The sequence below is a fragment of the Anser anser genome (genome assembly GCF_964211835.1).
Source record: "Anser anser genome assembly, chromosome: 15".
In the NCBI taxonomy this organism is placed as follows: domain Eukaryota; kingdom Metazoa; phylum Chordata; class Aves; order Anseriformes; family Anatidae; genus Anser; species Anser anser.
In genome coordinates this window covers 7975428-7994304 of record NC_139736.1, presented here as the reverse complement: position 1 = coordinate 7994304, position 18877 = coordinate 7975428, and the positions used below count along the sequence as shown (strand labels likewise).

Genomic DNA, 18877 nt, shown 5'->3' with positions numbered 1-18877 from the left:
GCCCGCCCGGCGGATTGAAGGGAGCCCGAGCCAATCATCGCGCCGATCCGCGGCGAGAAGCCAATGGGAGAGAAGGAAAGGTTGGCCCGGGTTAATATGGCCCCGCCCCAGCAGGCGGCGGCGCAGGGGGAGGAGGTGGGTCGAGCCGGGCAGGGCCGGGCAGTGCGGGGGGCTGAGGGGAGCGCGGCGGTGCTGGTCCTTATGGGGGCTCCCCGCGGCTGAGGCGGGGCTGGGTGGGGGGGGAAATCCGCAGCTCCGGGTGTGAGGGAAGCCGCGGCTCCTGGGGAGCGTCCCTCGCTTCGACAGCCCACGCGGGGCGCTGAGGGAGCAGCCCGTGAGGCGGGGCGGGGCGCGGACCCCCGGCTCCCCTCAGCGGCGTTGCTCTCAGGGAGGCTCCGCGTTGGGCACAGGGCGGTCCGGGGGTTGCTCCGGCGGGCTCCTGCCACGCGAGGGACGGGGAGCTGGGTCTGGGGGCTACTGAGGAAAAAGCTCCGTGTGCCCGCTTCTCGCAGGCCAGCGCCCCCGGGCAGCGCCTCCTCAGCCTCTCAGGAGCTCAGCGGGCTCGAAGGCGCTGCCGGTGCCTCCTGCTCCGGGTGCTTTCGGTTCTCATCCGCCCTCAGCAGCCTGTCCCTTGGCGTTGCCCCTCAGGACTAGGAAAGGGTTTATTCTTAACTCTGCCCTAATGGGACTGAGGACGAGGAAGGTGTTTGTGACCATCAGGGCCATGAGCACCACACGGCAGTGCGGGACCCAGCGGGGCCTGCTGCCACCCGGTGTGGTCCAGCCAAAGCTCGTTGCCACTTGGGAATCCACTTTTCTTCTCCAAGTTTGTGCTCCAGCTTCTAGAGGTCGTCACCCAGCCCTGGGAGAGATGCAAGTAATGCCATGCTGCGTCTCGCTGCTTTAAACAGCCTCTTCTCTTGGCTCATCTGTATTAACGCGGTTGCAACCACTAGACATTTCTGAAACCGATTGCCTTCTGTGAGTCACGAAATGTCAACACCTGTGCTTTAATGTGCTCCATGTAAAGGCTGACTCTTAGGAAGAGGGAGGGGGTACTCACGCATGATTTCATTGTTGTACAATTAAAGAGCACATCTTTTGGGAAAGGAAGTGTGGTACCTCAACTTCTAATTGAACCTATTTCATAAACAAGGTACAGGACCAGATGTACCAATTAGTGTAAAGAGTTGTGTCAGATCCTGTGTATTATAATTAGTCATGACACTAGAGGCCTGGTTGCACATTGTTAGAAGATTTTTGTAGAAGAAATGCTTTCAATTTTTCTGAAGCTAAGGGAACCATTTTTCTATTTATGTGTAGGAAGGAACTGAGTCAAGTACGATTTGAGAAATGAATGTTAATGTCAAGCATGCTTATTCTTGATGCCTGTGGAATTTAAGGGAGAGGAGAGGCCTCCCGTTTTCCATTTGAAAACCCAGAAAGGGTTACAGATGAAATGTCTACCTTTCCAAAGATATCTTCTACATGAATCACTTCATGAAGTACATTTGTGAAGACTTGAACACACATTTCTTCTAAAAAGAATGTGATGCTTATCAAAAACATACTTATTATAATGTCTTTCACAATTTTAATATCTCTTCATAAAAACAAACATTCCAGATTCCATCTTTTCAATAACCTTATTCTTCATTTAAGGTTTCTCAGTTTATGAAACCAAATGTGTTACAAAGATGAAAAATTTAATCATATGGAAATGAAAGAGCCTTTGCAGCCATAGCTGTCTGAAAAATAAATTTGAAAATACTCATGCTCAAATATCTAAAAACTCAGTCATATTCTTATAAATAAACTGGGTTTATAAAGAAAAAACTTAGTTCAAGTTGTTTGTCAGCTTGATTTTTTTCTTACCTGTCAAGAGAAGTTATCTTCTCTTTGCATATAGATTCGTATGTGAGCATCTTAAAGATATGCACAAAAATGCAACCAACCACCTTTTATGTGCTCTGTAAGTAGTTCGCTTTCTGTGTTTGGGAGTGGATGGAAAAACTGCTGTTCTGCCCTCTGTCTGAGCCAGAATAGACACTTCTCCAGCCATCTACTTGATCTGCAGCTTTTGTCTGGCCTCACCTGGTGATTAGGAGGTTACCGTCTGCCCTCACAGCAGCCTGTCCTCTGCCACTTTGTGAACCACAGGAAGCTAGAAGGTTGGAAACCACCTTGCTTTAAATTTCTTGTGTCTTTCGTGGTCATGATCATTGATATGATGAGTTCAGGGAGTTGCTTATAGATGTGCTTATCAAGCAGATCTTCAAACCAAACAGATACTCAAACTGTGTATTTTGATGGATATTTGAAAATTGCATTTAGGATAAAGTCGTAAATACAATGTGGAGGAGCAAAGCGTGGACCATTGACAGCAGGTTGTGAAGCTCTGGAGTTAGTGTGCATAATAAGGCTGAAATTTGAACCTGAAGTATCTCCAAATTAATGGCAGACAGCGTCTTTCAAATAGACATAAAGAATAATAAAGGCTCAGTTAAAAAGAGGTAACTGGTAGAAGTATTTTTGTGTTGGGATCATAGAATTGAATCTGGGCGAGAACAATAAAGGTAATCATTACTTTAGAAGGCAGAGGTTCCCTGGAGCTAGCTATTTTCACGGGATAGATTATACCAAACATATTTCACTTAATTCCTAGATACGTGGAAAAAGTCAGCATCTTAAAAATTGTTGGCTGAAGATCTGTTTGATATACTACAGAACTATATTAAAGTATCTCTGTTACTTGGAAATACTTTAAGTGCTGTATTGCCCTATACCAGCTACTTTCAGGATTTTGTTTACATGTGGTCTCTTCTAGTAGGAAAATGTTTAAACTGTTAAAAAGTGTTTTAATGGTTTTATGGCTTCTGTTCACATCTCATTTGTTTATTAGTTAAAAGTACTGCTTCCATGCTTGTTAGCTATTAACATTTAAAAATGCAAAAACAAAACTCTATTTGTTTTGAAAGAAATACTCATCTAAGTGTATGCTGCATTTGACATTCATAGCTATGGAATACGTAGGGTTATGAATTGAGTCACTTCATTCCTACACAGCTTCATAATTCTAAAACTACGTAGCTAGCAAGAAAGATCTAAAATTTATGCAATTACTTTAACCTCTACACAAGCATTGGTGTTTGCAATAGCAGATTTTAATGTGCACCAGTTCAGAAAAGATTATTTTAAATTTCTGTCTACTTGTTCTATTGATTTGTAAGCATTGATTATATTTAGAAATGTCACTGACTTCTTAATATTTTGTACCTATTCAGTTTTGTGCGCAGTGTCTTATAACTCAGTAAAACGCGTTGCTAATTTTAGAAGAAAAAGTGAGGATGGGGGAGTTTTCCTGTAAGAGTCCATCCCTACACCTCTGAAACAAGCCAATCTCCTATATCATTTTACTTTAGAAAATTATTTTACCAACCATTGTAATTCTTTTTTGTAACTCAAGGAAGAATAGATTCGTACAATTTGGAAGATGAAGTTTGTTTTGGGAATTCAACCAAATGCGCTGGCATACTCCATGACTACATTAGGTGCAGGAATGATGAACAGTATCTTTAATTTCTACTACGTTAAGCTTTTCCTAAACCGATACAAAATTTCAGAAGTAGCGTTTCATCAAGCACAGGTATTGTACAATGAAATATTTTGATTACCATTGTGTATTATGTGTCTGTGTTATAACAAAGTTTTTTGTTTCTTTTTTAAAGAATTTCTTTTGAATGCATTGCAAATAGTTATACGGTACATTAACTTTAAATTTAGTTAATTTATACACAAATTAAAATACACACAAAACCCATTTGTTACAGTCTTTAGACTAAAAGACTCCGAACTTTAATTGCTGGAAAGATTTTTACCTTTGATATTTTCACTTAATGTTTTAAACTAATCTTGCACCTCAGCTCCATAGATATCTTTGACTGTAGTGCTTTCCTTTGGGGTGCTCAGGTACATAGATACTGCCCTTATTCTGCAAGTCATTATCCAGGTGTGCAACTCTTGTTGTAAATAGACTCCTGAATGTAATGGGCCAGCTCATGTCATGAATTATTTGCTGTGAGAGTTTGGAAGATATATCCCAGGTATAGAAGTGTTCGAAGGAGTGAAGTCTAAGAGGCACAGGTTCGCTTGTCGTTTACACCTGCCTACTTACTCAGTTTGATTTCTTTCAGAATTAATGTAAAACTCTAAATACCTTTAAGAATTTTGTCCCAAGTCTGTTTTTGACCTTTCATCTTTTTTTATTCTTTTAATAGCGATTCATGTTAAATAAATACTGTGATTGTTATTTCTGGGTTTGTGTAACCTCTGCAGGAAAATCACACTGATGATAAATTCTGTTGTGTTTCTTGCTTGTTTGCCCCAGGTTGTATTTATGATATGGAATGCCATTAACGATCCTCTTTTCGGATATATCCAAGATAACTCCAAATTCGCATGCTGCTCAAGACGCCAGTTTTCAATTCTATATGGAGCTCCTTTATACGCGTTAGCCTTTTTGCTTCCTTGGTTTCCTTGGAAACATTATGAAGAAGGTGACTGGCTAAGTGGTCTTCACCTTATTGTTGCATTATGTGCTTTTGATGGTTTGCTTACTTTTGTGCTTCTAGCGCAGTGCGCGCTCTTTGCAGAAATTTCAACAAGACATGAAAGTAGGCTTCAGCTTATTAAATACAACCAAGTAGCAACATTAATCGGATCTACGAGCATTCTCTTTTGTGGTCTAATATCAGATAATATGGAAAATTTTGCCAGTTTTCAGGCTTTTGCTGTTTTGGTTGCAGCATTAGCAACAGCTTGTATGTGTTACACAGGCAAATATAGTACTAGTCAGTATGAGCAGAGAGAAGTTCTTACGGAGAATGCTAATCTAGAAAATGGTGATAGGGTTCTTTCCTGGTCCTCTGTAATTTTATTGACCAAACAGATTATGACAGAGAAAAACTTTTTATTTTTTGTAACTATGAACTTCTTCCAAGTCTTTCACCTAGCATTCTGCAACAATTTTATGATGATCTTTGCGGATAATCTCATTCCTAAGGATGTCCTTTCTTCCTCAATAAGAAGTGTCATGTACGGAGCAGGTTTTATTTGTCCTCAGGTAGGCAGTATCACTTTTGTATTTCAAAATACGAAAATATGGTGTTTCAGTAGCTCTTATTAGATTAAGGTGTCTATTTACAGTGTTTGTTGAAAAAATGGTGTCTCCAGTGTAAATGATTGGCCATACCAAGAAACAAATCTAGCTCACCAATGCCCTAAAAGAAGAAAATACCTGTAGGTATGGAAGGCTTACCGGATGTAAGGCTAGGGTAGTGAGAAAGGACAAGCAGGCAGACTGGTAGAAAACCATTTTACAAGAATGTGAAATATGAATATGCAAGGAATGAATGTTTTGTGGCCTACAGGATTTGTAATACCCAGGCATAAAGGAATGAAAAGCATGATCAAGATAGAAAGTTCCTAAAAGCAAAATCTATATAATTCTTAATTATTTTGTCATTGTTTTTGATTTGTAATATATGATGAAAGAATAATCTCTTCTTCAGGAAGTTTCTGAGATAAACTGCACAAAACACTGGAAAAATTAATTAGGTATTAAAAGCATTGTTGAAATATATGAAAGCAAACAAAACTCTAAATGGCTGGTTTTGGAGAATAATACGTTCCCATCTATTTTGTTGTTTACTGTCTTGGTCAGCTACATTTACTTGGTATGGAGAAAGATTCCAAGACCCCAGACAGAGATGGAGGGAGGAGTAACGGACTGTAAAAGAAAGGAGAACCCAAACCAGTAATGTGTGAGAGCATGAAAACCAGCAAAAATATGTCCCACTGAATGTAAACATACTCGTTTTTCAGTAGGTAGAATCTAAAAGAGGATAGCATGGAAGTGCACATGGAATTCACAGTTCAAAGTCAGTTACATTTTTTGGCTTTTGCATATATAACACAGAAGTGACTTTTTTTTTCTCCCCCAGATCCTAAACATACCTTTTCTATTCCATAACACTTAAATATAAATCATTTCAACTTTTATCCTTGCCACAAGTTTTATAGTTTCTTTTTCTATAACTCGGCTAGGCTATGAACTTTGGAAATAAATCAGAAACTACAGAAGTTAGGAAAGCTTGCATACGCTTACACTCAATATATAGCAGTCACCCCTGGTGATACAATCAGCATGACAGTGTGAAACGAACAATCTTTCAGAAAATGCATTTCTCTCTGGTCCCCAGAGACTCTTTGTCTAGGAGGTCACTGAACTGTAGAGAGTTTGCTGTGACCTTATTTTTCTCAGGTTTTGTCCCTTTGAGCTCAAGATATAATAAGAGAAATTCTCTTGTGGCAATGTCCTGAACTTCACTTACTGGAAAAGCACCCAGCCCTTGTAAAATAAAGCCCCTTCTTATGAACCGTGCTTTGATGGTCTGTGCTCAAACAGACTGCAGCTTCTGTCTCAGGTTCCTTTTAGTAGTGGCTGCAAAGAATAAGATCTGCCTACAAGGGAAACTTTGTTGCTGAAACAAAGGCAAATTTAAATGTAAAGCATCATTAAGTTAGCACTTATTCTTAAAATACGCTGTCCTAAAAATATGCAGGTAATAAGGAATTTTATAAATCATAAGTGCTTCCTGAGACAGGGTTATTTCTCAATTACAGGAGACGAGGTCATGTTTTTTACAATAGCATCCACTAAATAACATCTTACAATTTCTAGAATAAGCCCATTTATGAAAAAAATGAAAATAGCCTTGAGCGAGGAGTATGTTTAGTTTCTTGCAATCAGATTTTGTTGCTATACCAACTTTCTAGATTTGTTTTACCTCTTTGATCATTGGTTTAAATAGAAGTCTTGAGCTTGGAAATAGTATTTGCCGTAGTAATTTTTGTCTCATCATAGCATCCTGGTTTTATTCATTGTGTTAAAGTATTCAAATATGAGAACAAATGTATAAGGAGATTTCCTTCTTGTTCTTTATCTGAATATTACGTGGTTCGAGAAAGACAACTGATCATAAAATTCAGGAGGCAAGATGCTTGGTTTACAGTTAACGTGCTGCAAATTTAATTATTTGAAGAGTATCAAACAAAGATCATGACCATTAAATAATAGTGAGGCAACATGGGAAATAGGATTTTCCTCAGAATGTAACAGTTCTTATCTGGCTAGTTTTGAGTGAAAGGAAACCATTCTTACCCGGTAGATGCAGCATAGAATGATCCAGTAAATATTTTCTTTGTTGAATTTTTATATTTTAATTTGGTTTGTACGTTTTAGAAAAGCTTTTTCTTCTTTACTGGGTAGTAATGATTTATTTGTGTCTGTTCTGTGCTTTATAGCTCTCCTACTGCTGAAATACTATGCTATGTCTTTTCCTCATATATGTGTATATGTTGTCTTTTCAGTGCCTTGTTCTTCTCAGTCACGCTTCATTGAAGAAGTTTGGTTATTACAGAATCATCTTGTTTTCCTTTTACTTTGAAGGAGTAGCTGCTGCTGTCATGTTTTTTCTAGGACCAGAACATTATTATCTCTTGGCATTTTATCTCACAACAAACATGTAAGCAAGTATATTTCCTTTTTCATAGACACAACTTAAATAATTCTAACAGAGTGGACAGTTGTTTCTAATAGCCTGAAGATTTTGCCACTGCTTTTATGGTTTTCTTTCTGTTCTGTTTCACTCGTCAGAAAACTCAAAACTGCTTACAACTTCTTTCAGCTTTCATTTTAGTATGCTTCAGCTTTTAATTTCTGCTTTAAAAAAAAAAGGCTTAGAAATGATCAGTGACTATGGTTTGCAGCCAAATGCCTCCTGCCATATGTCTGTTTTAACGTGAGACAAGTTCAGATTCAAGGTAAGCAGAACCTCTTGTTGACTACAAAGATTTTAGTAGAGGAACTCTTCAGTGAGTGTTTGCTAGGGAAGCCTCAGACCACATTTTGTAGTGCATGAACACTTGTGTATTGCACTGCAAAATAAGTACCAGTAAGTCAGGTATCCATTAGGTAACCAATACTAGGTTGCATTTTCAGTAGTAATGGGGAAGTATGATGCCAGGAAGTAATTCTTTAATTGAGGAAACACATTATAACATTTGCAAAAACTTATTTAGAAATAAAGACCTGTTTGTATCAGAATATTGTTGCAGCAGTTCATTTTTCTCTGTTTTTTTTTTTTTTTAATTTCATTGCTTTATTTCTACATGTTCCTACTTTCCTTTTCTACCTTTGTTTTCTTTCTTTTTTTTTTTTTTTCCTATTTTCATTCTCATTTTCAGTATTTCAGTCATGGGCTACTGTAACGCTGAATTGTATGACCAATAAATTGCATTTCATTACTTGCACACTTTAAATGATGAAGATATATTTGGATTTCCACAGGAAAATCTGAAAAGGTGCCTAAAGACTTTAAAGTGGTAATTGTTCGAAGCCTCTCATTAGTAAAAGCTAATCACAGCCAAAATTTAACAAAATGTTGAAGTCCTGATACTTGAATTTATGGTTTCAGTTAGCAGTTTAAGAGTAAGATTGTGTGTGTGCATATTTAAAGGCATATATGCATGCAAAATGTGAATACATACATAGGAATGCATATAAAATCTTTCTACTTTTCTAATTCTTCCACCTTGGATTTTGTCTTGCATGTGGTCTTTCCAGTCCTTTCCATGTCCATCTCAGATTTCAAGAGAAAATTTTGAGTTTTTTTGTTCCTATAAGGTGTTTTTTTTCTTCATGTCACTTTAAATGACATTTACTGATAATATCAAGCAAGTATTTGTGACTCTTTCCACCAGTGTCCAGGAAAAAAACAAAAAAAATGTTAGGTCTGCATATCAATTTCTAATTCTCAATTAAGAACAGACCTACCAGTGCTTTCAGAACTTCTGTTTAAACATACATCACCATGTTTTAACGAACATCTCAGTTTTGTGTGTTTGCAGAAATGTTAGTGTAGTTGGATGCACATGCTAGAATTAGGCATCAGTTACCATTTTTATTTTGAAAATGTATTTTAAAAAGAATCTTAATTATTTTGTCTTTCTTTAGGGTAATTGTACAAGCTTCATTTAGTTTGTTCAATTTGCCCTTGGCAGATATTGTTGATGCAGATTTAATAAAGCACAAGCGGAGGTATGTCATTCTTAACTGTTTTTCTTGAAATACACTGTAATTTCTGATGTTACTCTTTAGTAAGTTAGATTATGTCAAGGGAAGGCTGTAAGTGATCTTGGGTGCTCGACACAGACATACTTTTTGTAAGAACAACGTAGCACAAGTAAAGATAAGAACTTTAATGAAGTTTCCTGCCATTACTTCAGCAGAACACTTTGAACGGCTTATTAGGTAATTTCTAGTTTTAATTGCACTATTGTATAAGCCAAGTTCTCCAGGTGGCTTTTTTTTTTTAATGTTTGTTAATGTCAGCTTAAATTGAATTATTTTGTAACCCTATACATCTATTGTCACCTTTCTAACGTGAAAAAGGAGTTTAGAAAGTTTTACCTATGCTACTTAAAGTGCAAACTTCAAAGTCTAAGTGGTTGCTGTTATCTCTCCGAAATAAAAAGTGATAAAACCAGCTGTGAGCTAGCATATGACAACTCATGGATCTTTTGGATTTTTATCAAAGTGCAAGCAACTTCCTGTTGGTTACACCAGTGTTTGTATTAGTGCAGATTCAATCTTGGTCAAAGGGTATTACAGGACTTCACCCTCAAAGGTGAGAACTATTGCTTTCACAGAGAAAAAAAATCCTTTTTTGGCTTCATGTGTGTAATCTTACGTTCTAATTAATTTTCCATGCATTGTTCAGTCTAGCTTAGCTTCAATAATTACTCAGTGTGCAAAAGTTGAACTTGTGTGCAAGTCATTTCAGAACTGGGGCCAAGCTGTATATAGCCCAGAGGTGTTTTTTTTTGTCTTTAATTTCCAAAGAAAATGAGATTTCATTATGATAGCTGATCTGTTTGCAGTCAGTATGTGTAAAATATAAAGCTAGCTATTGTGAGTTAACATTTGCGTATTAACAGGATTTAAAGAATCATTATTGTAATTGATGCTACATACTAATAACATGGTGTTGTATGTTTGGATTTATTTTCTGAAATATTTTAGATCACCACTTTCCTCTATGGTTTTTGGTACCAATGCTTTATTTACCAAGCCTGCCCAATCTTTGGCTCCAATGCTTGTGGTTACCATACTAAATCAATTTGGATATGAGAACTTGAATAATGAAGTTGCTCAGCCTGATCCAAGGTGAGTTCAGAAATTTGCTTTAAATCACAGAACTTAGAGTGAAATAATCCTGTCATTCAGACAGTAAATGGAAAACTAATCTACCAGTAGTTTGCATCGGCTGTGCTTCAAAAATATGAGCACTTTAAACATATTTTTCATTTGTTTTCTTTTTATGCATAGAAATAAAATGTTTTCTAGATTTTTATAAAAGGAATAAATCCTTTATTAAACAATACATTTAAGCACACCTACCTAATTTGGGGGAAAAAAAGGATACATTTCAGTATTTGACCATCTCCCTTTTCATTATGAAAAAATAAAAAGAACAGTTTGAGGTCACCTACTACTTCTTATTAAGATAGATGTAGTCCTGGCTTCCGTGTTTTGTTTATCTCACAAGCTGATTTCCTTAAATATATAATCCTAATAGGTTTGCTTTTAAGATATATTTTTTATTTGAGAGAAAGCAGTGTAATCACTGGAGGAGAATTTACCTCAAATAGGAGTATCATTTTGGCTTCTATACTGCTTACCATTCTAATGCTAATGATTTCATTGCATTCCCTGGAGACCTTAATATACAGCATAAAGCTGTGGTTGCTAGTTAACACATTGGAAATGCATGGGCTTTAAAAGTAAATAAATAAATTAACAGGGAGTCAGTACGCTAAAAAGGTCAGGCTGTTTATTTATGTCCAACAAAAGGAAGTAACAACGTACAGAATTATTGAAGTCAGCACTAAAAAGCAAAAATTAGTCCGATTAGGATTTGTTTGAAAGAACAACATGGATATCCTAAGTACTACATAGCTCCTCTACTCAATTCTGATTAGAAAGCTTAAAAAATGCATAGAAGATAATTATTCTATACCAACTTTTGTGGACATAGCTCTTGAAGGAAAAAAGACTGGTTATGTGTTACCTAAGGCTAAGAGAATATTTTGTATTTGAGGAAATTTGTAAAAAAAAAAAAAAAAAAAAAGAGGAAAAATACAACATAAAAGTGCAACAGGTAGTCTTCAGAAAAGCATCTTGACATAAGCAAAGAAGGCTTATGTCTGAGGCTATGCTTGAGAACAGTTGATTTGATTTTAATGCATTCTGTGGATAGTCAGACAGTGAGATGATGTGATAAGGACATGAACCTCATTATAATGTCAAATAAGATGAGTGATTTTTGCAGAAGAGTGGTAGGTTGAACTGGATGTTGAATTATGAGAAAGCTTGAATATATTCATCTTGATGACTCAGAGAAATTCAGATTTGAAGCAAGAAAACTTCAGATCTGTTCCCTTTTAACCAGAGAAACGATCCCTTTGTGGATGGATTTTAAATCACAGTAGTCCTATTTTTTTTTCCAATAAGTAGACTCTGAACTATAGCAACAATAAACTTATTGGATATAGAGTTGAAATACTTTGAATACTCAGTCCCTAAAACCTGTATTTGAAATTGAGTTGTGTTGAAATTGATTTATGTTGATTTATTTTACTAGTGCAAGGAACAGCTTAAAGGTACAAAGTTGAGATCAGTTAATCAAAAAACACCCGAAATATTCTGCGCATATACCTCGCCCACCCCCTCAAAAAGAATGTCTGAAATACAAAAGTCTGCACACATTCTGTATATATGTGTTCATGTGCACATCAGACGTGAACTCCAAATTTGACCATCAGAGTCTGATCTTAGTCATTTGACACTTCTTCCAGCTAACTGACAAATCCAGCAGCTTCTCTGGAGAAGAATTAATGAAAATCAGATATTAAAAAAAATTGTAATTTCTGGATTGGTCAGTAAGTGCTTTCTTTGTGAATGGAGTACAGTGTGCATGTTCACAAAGACCAGACTACTGAAGATTGTTTCTCGGGAGTCACTTTGCCCATGGTGATGTACTCTGACCATTGACTGAGCTAAAATTACTTATACATATTCAAACCCTATCAACTGGTCTCTGATTTCAGCCATACATAGACAGGCAGCTTATGCACACTTGTCTCAGGACAGAGTTGTTATCTGGGGAAAAACAGAAACTGAATACAGGAGATCACTTCAAACATGCTCAAAGTGTTAACAATAAATAACATGTGAATTACATATAACGGAGTGTTATGGCCCATGCCAGTACAGTCTCAGCTATGTCCTTCCTTCTCCAACGCTGGCAATATCTAGTAAGTGCTCTAAAAAGCCTTTACTTTATTAGATATTAGTGGTAGTGAATTGTGAAGATAGCACAGCGAATCCTTATTCTGCATTACTAAAATGTTTGGGCCCTGAATAAATGTGTCTTAAGAGTTTCCAGCAATGTTATTCACCAAGAAAAGAAAGAAGATGCAAAAACCATAAACTAGTCAGCAAAATTTGCTGAATTCTAAATTATTCATTTTTTCTTTAACTGAAAATTAAAGCATAACAAAAAAAGTACCAGTACTTAGCTATAGTGAAAATATTAGTGTTACTGTTACAGGTGGGCAGTTCCTTCTTACATACAGATACTGTCCGTTGCATTAGTTTTATTCCACAGATTCTCTCACAAAGTGGAAGAATCTCAGTAAGATGTATGGGATTCGCTGTGGCTTTTGTTTGGTTTGATTTGCGTGTGGTGGCGGTGGTGGTGTGTTTTTTTTTTGTTTTGTTTTGTTTTTTTTTTGTCTTTTGTATGTTTTGAATGCTAATGTTCTATGGAATGAACATAGAAAAGTAATGTCCAGGTGCCTTCCTTTTCTTTCCTTTCAGGCTCTAAAGTTTGAACGTTGGCTTTTGTATTCTCAGCAACTTCCCAAGTTTTTGCTGGAGCAGGCTGCCTAGCAAGGTGGTTGATGCCCCATGCCTGTCACTGTTCAAGAGGCATTTGGACAATGCCCTTAATTATATGCTTCAACTTTTGCTTAGTCCTGAAGTGGTCAGGCAGTTGACTTGATCTTTGTTCGTCCCTTCCAACAGAACTATTCTGTTCTGTTGTATAAAACATTTTCCAGCAATGAGTGTACACTTGAGAAATTATGGGAATAAGCTTTTTCTGCTTGTTCACTCTTATTTTTGTTTAATACTGTCATTTCATTTTCTCATTTATTGATACATTGCTTATGCAAGACCACACGGAATGCTGGAGCTCACAAACTTTCTGGATGACTTCAACTTGCATATATAAAAGAAAGGTTCTTACCTTATGGCAGAAGGGCGTGTCTCCCATACTTCATTTGTTTTATATATTTTGAAATCATTTTGTTAGCGTACTCCCTTCAGAAGTGGGCTTCACAAATATTCTGTCTTTGGTGCTCATCTTGCACTGTATCAGAAAGAAACTGTCAATCAAAGCTATCTGCTGAGCAAATCATGTCGTCTGATTCTATGCCTCTGGCAAAAAGTCTGTGAGATGGCACTACCTTACCTATACCTCATCATTCCAGTAGTGACATTTTGATTTTTCAGCTACATGATACTATCTATGACTCTTTGATATTCTCCATGATCAGGGTATTTCATTATTGTTTCAGCAGAGTTAATAAAACTCTATTAGAATACCAGCCAACTGTAAGTTGCCAATTTTTAAGCTTGTCTGTTTTTTGTTGCCATCGTGATATTGAACAGTCTGCACACACGTATTCTCTGCCTGTGTAAGGACGACATTCCTGACCAGCTTATTAGGGCATCTGGCATGCTCTGAGTCAAATTCTTATCCCTAGAGATCTTTTGAGACAATAGTTTGTCATCATCTTGGTGGCTTCAGTTACAGTTGTATTCTGCAGGGCACCCAAGCTGGTAAGACAGTGAAACGGTTTTATATGGAGAGTGAAGGCCTAGAAGAAAAGAAGTTGTAGTCTCCTTTCTCTTTTCATCTGGAGCACCTCCAGATTGATGGTTGAGATTAATCAAAAATGATAAAATGCTTATCACTGGACGGTGATCCCTGTACTGTAATAAACCAGACATACGGAAGATTGTTCCACTCTTCTTCTGTAATGAAACCTTTGAACTGACCTTTAGCATCACCAAATTCTTACTTACCATTACCAGTATGTACTTCTGCCCCAATGGTAGTATCTTCTTAGCCATCAGTATGTCTTGTTCCTTAGGAGAAATCCACTTCCATCTCATTTTTCCCTCTGGTTTTGTAACTCTAAAGTGTGACTTTTCTGCTATGAACTCTGTATTTCTCTTCCAGAAGTGTTCTTGCCATTCGGTATAACCTCTATCACACATGTAGTTGGCTGATATATAATACACAATTCTCTGTGTGTTACACATGATTCCATATACACTATACATTAATATACTTATTATACCACATTCTTAGGGAATGGGGTAGCTACACATAAGTTAAGCATTTTGTAGTGGAAGATACCTTAAGTATTTTTAATGTGATAGCTTAACATTTGAGCAATAGTTTTCAGAATAGAGTGGTCCTGTGTTGTTTTTTTGTTTGTTTGTTTGGTTGGTTTTGATCCATCATGGTAATAAAATGTTACCTGTCGCATACGGCTTAATATTTTAAATTACTATCATTTATTTTATATTTTGCTATGGAAAAGATACCTAGTTTAAAAACTCCCTCTTCTGGAGAGTTGCTGCAACTGCAATTAACTTCTCTTAAAAGTGTGCTTTTCAAATTCATTCTTCAGAATTAAGTTACTTGACAGTAACTCTTCATTATGTAATGGAAGCATTGTGAACTGTTGATGCATTTGTACTGAATTTCTGGACTACATCACGTTCTATTCAGACAGATATTAGGGAGGTCTAGGGGAAGATGGTATGTTTTATTCCTTCATGTGCAAGAAATGACAGTAGACTTGGAAGTTTCTGATAACTGGTTCAGCTAATTATTACGATGAAATCTGAGCACTGCTCTTGATTTATTCTGGTCTCTTAATGAAATATTTTCCCATTCATTGTTCTCTGTACTATAGATACTTTTCATAAGTTGAGGTTTTACAACACAACAATAGGCAATATTATTTTCTTAAACCAATATTGCTTCACTCAAACCAAATCAGGATTGCATCAGTGAAAGTCAGTAATTTGGCAGGTGTTCTTTCACATTTGTCCTTCTTTTTATATAAGTGTGGAAGAATTTTAGTACTGAGAACTGCAATCCTCTTTAGTGTGCAGAACAGCCAAAGTACAAACCCCAACATGCTGTTAACTGCATCTTAGTCCTGTCTGCAACTGCAGATAGGTAAGATAGGTAAGTAGTTTGTCTGTGGCATCTCTGCTGACACTGCTCCTACAGTTAACTATTGGCGGTTGTGATGGTGGTGTGCATGATGTGGGCCCTTGTTTGCTTGTAGGTGGACTGAAAATGCAAGTGAATACAGGCCAGTAAATAACATGTAAATGGTTTACTGTTGCTACCAATAAACACTGGCTATGGGCCAGTGACCTGCTAGTGAATAGCTTCCATTTATTAAATGCAATTGCCTGAGCGATAAACTCACTTGAAAGCCTATGTTTTTTTGTTTTCTTATGTAGCATTAACATGTACGGGATTTGAGATAAATTGTGATTGGGATGGGGGTGTGTACATGTATGCACTAGGTTATGTTCGAGATTGTGAGCATTTTTCTGTTAAATACAGTGAGACATGAATTGATTCTTTTGTGATATAAAGAAACTCTTAGATTCCATTCAAAAGCTTACTCAAGTTTATGAGAGTTTTTTCACAGATTTCAGGTTTTTTTGGATCATGTCTGTAGCTGTTCTGTGAGTCTCCCATCTAACCCTTGAATGCTAATTAAAAATAGATAATAAATTGTCTCTTGGAGAGAAAATTCATTTAGGGACTGTTTCTTAGCTTGAGTTGACTTTCCTAATATTTAAGTAATTAGAATCCAATAATTAACAGAATGCCAGTAGATAATGATTCTAGCTACTAGACGAACACCAAAATGTATAATTTGAGATGTCAGAAACCATGCTGTTCAAAGAAGGAGTTTTTTAACTCTCATGTTCTCCTTTCTGATTCATAGTTGTTGATGCTTTTATTCCTTAAGAAGATTTAGATCAGGAAATACTATTCATCCACAAGAATAAATAAGCATCTGAGTGTTAATTTCACAAGTATTATTTTAGTAGTTTATATAATCTTTTAATCCCTTCTTTTAAAACAATAAATTAGATTAAATTAGTCTTTGTATATCAAGCAGCCTATTTATTGCACAGTATAGTGAGTTTTGTGCATTAATCATGACTCCCACCTAGCCCTCAGCAACTACAGTAGTATACTATGTGGATAGCTAGTAGTTCAGATTTTAACTTAAATAATTTCATGTTAAAATGTTTGCTTCCAGTACTGCTTTTCTTTATCTTCCAGATCTTTCAGTCTCACTAAACCTTTTCAGATGCTCTGTTCTATAATTGAATTATATTGCTTTAAATTAATTTCTATATTAAATAATACAGATGTGTAGTAAAGTAGTTATCTCATTTCCTCCTGGCTATTATGAGAGGAGTAAACAACGTAAAATCTGAATGTAGAATCAGAAAATATAACTGAATACATCTCAGTGATACCTGAGATAATAATTCCTTTATTTAGAATTTATTGTACCCAGTAATGTGCATGTGTTTATAAGGTGAATGCTTAAAAAATAATTTGCTGTGAAATGACCATGAAATTATCTTCTTCATATTGAAATCTGTGTTTTCATCTTTTTCACCAGTTTGTTTTTAGGTCTTCATGATGTCATGTTCTATTTGATCTGTATGGTTCCGCTTTGCATTGCAGTTGTGCAGATCCTGACGTGGACTCGCTTTTCAATCCAGAATAGTCATTTAACAGCTGTACGTTAAATATGTAACAGGTGGTCATTAAAACTTCTGCTGAACTGGACTTGGCATGTTTTAAATGTGAAAAAGCAAAATTGCTTTAAATGGACTGCTAGACCAAATACTATTTGAGCCATTTCAATACACTGTGTTCTTCAGTATAGTAGAATATAACACAGATCACATTCAGCCTTAATTCTGAGTCCCTGTACAGAGGATTTTTTGAGTTCAGCTATTTGAATGTGATGTGTTTTATCCATAATTACTTATTAAAGTAATTTCTGGTATATATTGGTCACTGTTTATCTCCTTTGAAGACTGGATATGGCAGATCAGGTAAAGGAATCCCTGGAATTCAACAGTAATGTATGTTCTTAAGCTTACTGAAAGACGGTTGATTAATTCTGCCATATCTGATAAAATATCAGATCTCTAGGGATAGTCTAGAAAAGCCCAGATAGACATCCCTCAGGGATGGCAGGGAGATGAAGAGAAAAATGTAGATGGTGTCTACCAGACCATTAACAAGACAAATCTGCCAGCTGCTACAGGAAGCACCAAGAATAATTAACTACCCTGTAAAAGTCTATGCAAAACTAAATAAGAAGATTAAAATGGTGTTCAATGAAGTATTGCAGGTTATGGGAAAAGCTCCATACTTCCTCACTGGCTTTCCAAGTATCTCTAGTTGGTGGTAGGTAGATGCAGTTTTCTGGCTTTTTGAATGGGAAAATTGTTTTGAGGTACTGTATTGTTAGTAGCTGATACAAAATGTCATTTCATTCTGGTAAGAAAGACATCAGCATACGGTTGTAGTAGTGTTGAATTAGTTGGACAAATGTAAGCACACATATTAAACTGCTTGGTAATTTTGCTGTGCTCACAGTTGAAATTAATTTGATTAATCCAGTTAAATTTCTGACTTATCCTTATCAAAATCTTTTCAGCTTTTAAATGGATCCTGTGATTTTTATGAAATAAAGTTTTGGATACAATTTCAGAAACATTGAATCCTCTCTTTATTTCACACATGTTGTAATGATAAGATACATTAGCATGGTTTTAGTACTCTTGTTTAATAGATACTCTTTTTCCTCCAATATACCTGGCATTAGAAAATCTATGTGGGCAACAATGTTTTTCAAATTGTGTAAGGATAGAGAGCTTAAGTATAATCTAACCCTGCCTCATTTTCATTCTGTTTTCCTTGGTCAAACATAATTTTAGAATCACCTTTCTTACAGAGCGCCAGTCAGTTGAGAGTACAAGAAGATGAATTGCATGTATCAAGATTTTAAGGTGCTAAATCAGCTCATTTATCATGATAGGAATCTTGGAAACAAAAGGAGTGTAAGAATTTACTGTGCTTCTCGTTGGGCAATAGTCTCATTTAATGAGAAGGTTTGAGATCTGAAATACTAATCTTGAATAAATAATATTTTATGCCTCAGTTTTTACATTCACAGAGTAGAAAAAAAATGTTTCCTTGCTTTTACAAAATGTTTTCAAAGCTATGAGTGAAAAAGTGTAAAACCATCTTTCAAATATTTAGAAATCCAAGTGAATCTTTTGATACGAATGTGAAGGTTTATGTTAAAATGTAAGAAGGTGGAAATGTGATTTTTTTTTACCTGTTTTTATCTGTGTTGTCAGAAATACCATTATTTATTTGCTTAGTACATGCTAATAGCATTATGCTCATATACAATTGTCAGTTGTATTTACATATCCAAATAGAGTACTTGCAAAAATACCAGGACAGATATGGACTGTGTGTTTAAATTCTGAATTTTAAAAGATATGCTGTGTTCTATGTATGCATTTTCTGTCTAAAAGGCAGAA

General features: G+C 36.2%; 1 protein-coding gene across 9 annotated transcripts; it reads left to right on the top strand.

The window, feature by feature from the left end:
* The first annotated feature begins 81 nt into the window (after window positions 1-81).
* Window positions 82-18039, top strand: LOC310882099 (transmembrane protein 180-like). 9 transcript variants are annotated; one of them, XM_083800375.1, is made up of 8 exons: window positions 82-135; window positions 1981-2171; window positions 3467-3646; window positions 4388-5122; window positions 7432-7586; window positions 9077-9160; window positions 10145-10288; window positions 16930-18039. In XM_083800375.1, the coding sequence occupies exons 3-8, from the start codon at window positions 3494-3496 to the stop codon at window positions 17057-17059; spliced, it is 1401 nt and encodes a 466-aa protein (XP_083656501.1). In that variant the 5' UTR covers window positions 82-135; window positions 1981-2171; window positions 3467-3493; the 3' UTR covers window positions 17060-18039. The 9 variants fall into 9 exon arrangements, with proteins under 9 accessions (XP_083656501.1, XP_083656503.1, XP_083656505.1 ...); XM_083800377.1 differs by having other exon boundaries at window positions 92-135; window positions 2042-2171; XM_083800376.1 differs by lacking the exon at window positions 82-135 and adding an exon at window positions 240-981 and having other exon boundaries at window positions 2042-2171.
* Window positions 18040-18877: the final 838 nt, after the last annotated feature.